This window comes from Plasmopara halstedii (genome assembly GCF_900000015.1).
Source record: "Plasmopara halstedii genome assembly, contig: Scaffold_322, whole genome shotgun sequence".
Lineage (NCBI taxonomy): Eukaryota > Oomycota > Peronosporomycetes > Peronosporales > Peronosporaceae > Plasmopara > Plasmopara halstedii.
This window is the reverse complement of record NW_020187243.1, coordinates 317,862-320,353: the sequence shown is the minus strand read 5'-3', so window position 1 is coordinate 320,353 and position 2,492 is coordinate 317,862. Positions and strand designations below refer to the sequence as shown.

Here is a 2,492-nt window from a genome sequence, read left to right as displayed (position 1 = left end):
TTCGTGGCGATCAAGTAAATACCAAAGTTAAGTGTTGAAGGCTCCAAAGTTCGCATCACTATCAACGGCAGCTGCGCTATCAGCTCATTGACCAGTACATTAAGATATACGATGGTGTGCTGAAGAAAGGTTCAGCTTTAGGCAAAGATGGGATTAATCCCAAGTACTTGTATTGAGTCAAGCTCAAGTTACACGAGCATCATACAAAAAGCAAGCGACTATACGTCACCGTCTAACTTTTAATAGATGATGTGCATTTTCAAGCTACCACGGGGCATCAAGCACGGCTTCTATAATCATTCGTAGCGTTTCTCAACATGCACAAATGGCGTTTTGAAGCTACAGACAGCGGAATTGGCAGTTTTTGCTCTGCTCAGCTTGCTTTACTCTTCCATCGACAGACACATGCGCTGCAGCTTTCTCCTCGGACTATAAATTAAATTGCATGTTTCGACGACTACGAGCAGACAATTACGATCGAAAGCGTCTGCGAATACAATGAACACGGACGGCTCATCTATTCTCATGGCGCAAGCTTCGCGCTTGAGTGGTACAGGAATAAATTTGTCGTCCACTTTCCCAATGCTTTGATATAAAACGTCACCATCGCTTCATGCGGCGATGCAATCGTAAAATTGGATTTTTGGGTAGTGCACAAATCAAGATCTGATCATATGCAATCACGCCCTTGTGGGAATTACAGACGGACCCATGAGCGTGTACACGAGATCGATACCTTAAGCGGTAGAGCATATCAATCGCCCACGGTATGATCCCCAGGACCACATGCGTTGAAAAAAAAGCTCATGAGTTTGAACAAAAATCTCCGTCGTATGAAGTTTAAGGATAGTAAATAGAGCAAACAATGTTTCAATGCCACTAAGAACATGCGAATCCATGAGTGTTCGCTCACTTTTGTGTTGACTTGATAGAGACACATCCGTGCAGACTTGAGACGACGACTGCGACCAAAGCTGCCACTTTGTGATTAAAGAGAGAGCGCTCGAAAGGAATGCCCGTACATACAAGTAACACTGAGTTATAATGCAAAGCAAGGACAAAGACAAAAGCCAAAGCAATGGATGACGGTATTTTCGTAGCTACAACCTGTCGCGGTGTGCAGTGTACGCTATCGTTCACAGAAACATCACGTTTTAACAATTTTAGATCAAACATTTGTCTGAGATTCATCTTGAGTTATCATTCTACAATGGAAGTCGAAAACTCAAGATACAAACAGCTACGGAGGCGAGACATATAGCATATCCAAGATATTCGACTTTCCTTTCCAATACTGCAATCGACGTGTCATCTTGTGATCGAGCTTCGTCGTTCTTGTTCATCTTGACCATCATTTGTAACGGTGTCTTCATTCCTCTTAACTTCACCGATGGATCGGATTTCTTCGAAAGCGCAGATTCGACTACACTGCGTGGTGATAAATCCTTTGTTCGCCTCGTATTTTGCTCATCAAGAAGTGGTTTTGTCATGTCTACAAAATACTTGCCATATGAAACTGGAATCATTCTACGTGCAAGTGGATTCGTCCAATCCAACTGATTCAAATCCACGCGACGAAGTAACTGATTTGTAGTCGAGCGGATGTACAACATACGACGCTTGTGATCTCGTACAATTGACCATTGAGTGGCTTCTCCATTCGGTGGTCGTACCACAGTGTTTAATAGATGTAAAGTATCCGAAACCACTCGTTGTTCATCGCTAAGAGTGTTAGCGTACGATGCATGGACTGAAGTTACATTGTACCCTTCTTCACTCATTTTGTTCAAGACTGATAAACGCACAAAGCGGTCTGTCGAGCTGTAACCCCCAGGTACGATCACACTACTATTGACAGTTCCCGTAGCATTGTGCAAATGACGTTGAAGTAGTTGCAATTGCTTGTGAAGTGGCGGATCGTTTGTAAGCACACCATTTGGATTCTCAAGAATGATTGTCTTCCCTTTTAAAAACTCGATGACTAAATTCTTACCATTGCGATCGTGTATACTGACGTGAAATGGCGCTGTATGGTCCTTTCCGGTAGTAGGTGCAGGGATGTGGAGTATATTTTGAGCTACTTTGCCGTTGATTCCTGCCGGTTGTACGTCTTCAAGACCTTTGATCACTTCGTCCACCGATGCAAAGTTACCCAAAATATAGGAACAAATTGATGTGATCACTGGTTTGGAAATGTTGAATTCGCTACGCTCATTTGCAGGATTTGGGTACTCTGTTGCATCCAAAACAAGCATGCAGCAGAGAGACCTGCTTCATTTAACCCATCTGCTGCCACATTTACACCATATACATTTGCAGCTAAAAAACCCAATTTGTTCTTCCACCCAAAATCTGGGCAATTTGGGCACCCAGCAACTGGTGGTTCTTGGAAATAGGTATTTCGGGGAATCACTTCGAGCATAGTGTCGAGATCGACCTCAAAGTCCATGGTGCGCCCACTTATGACACTTTGCGATAAATTTTTGGCGCAC

General features: G+C 43.4%; 1 protein-coding gene across 1 annotated transcript; it reads right to left on the bottom strand.

Moving 5' to 3' along the window:
* Nucleotides 1-1,205: 1,205 nt before the first annotated feature.
* On the bottom strand, nt 1,206-2,449 carry PHALS_08213 (cysteine protease family; the record flags this gene model as incomplete). Its single annotated transcript, XM_024723522.1, has 2 exons — nt 1,206-2,233; nt 2,269-2,449. 2 exons carry the CDS (start codon nt 2,447-2,449, stop codon nt 1,206-1,208), a joined length of 1,209 nt encoding a protein of 402 aa, XP_024574490.1.
* Nucleotides 2,450-2,492: the final 43 nt, after the last annotated feature.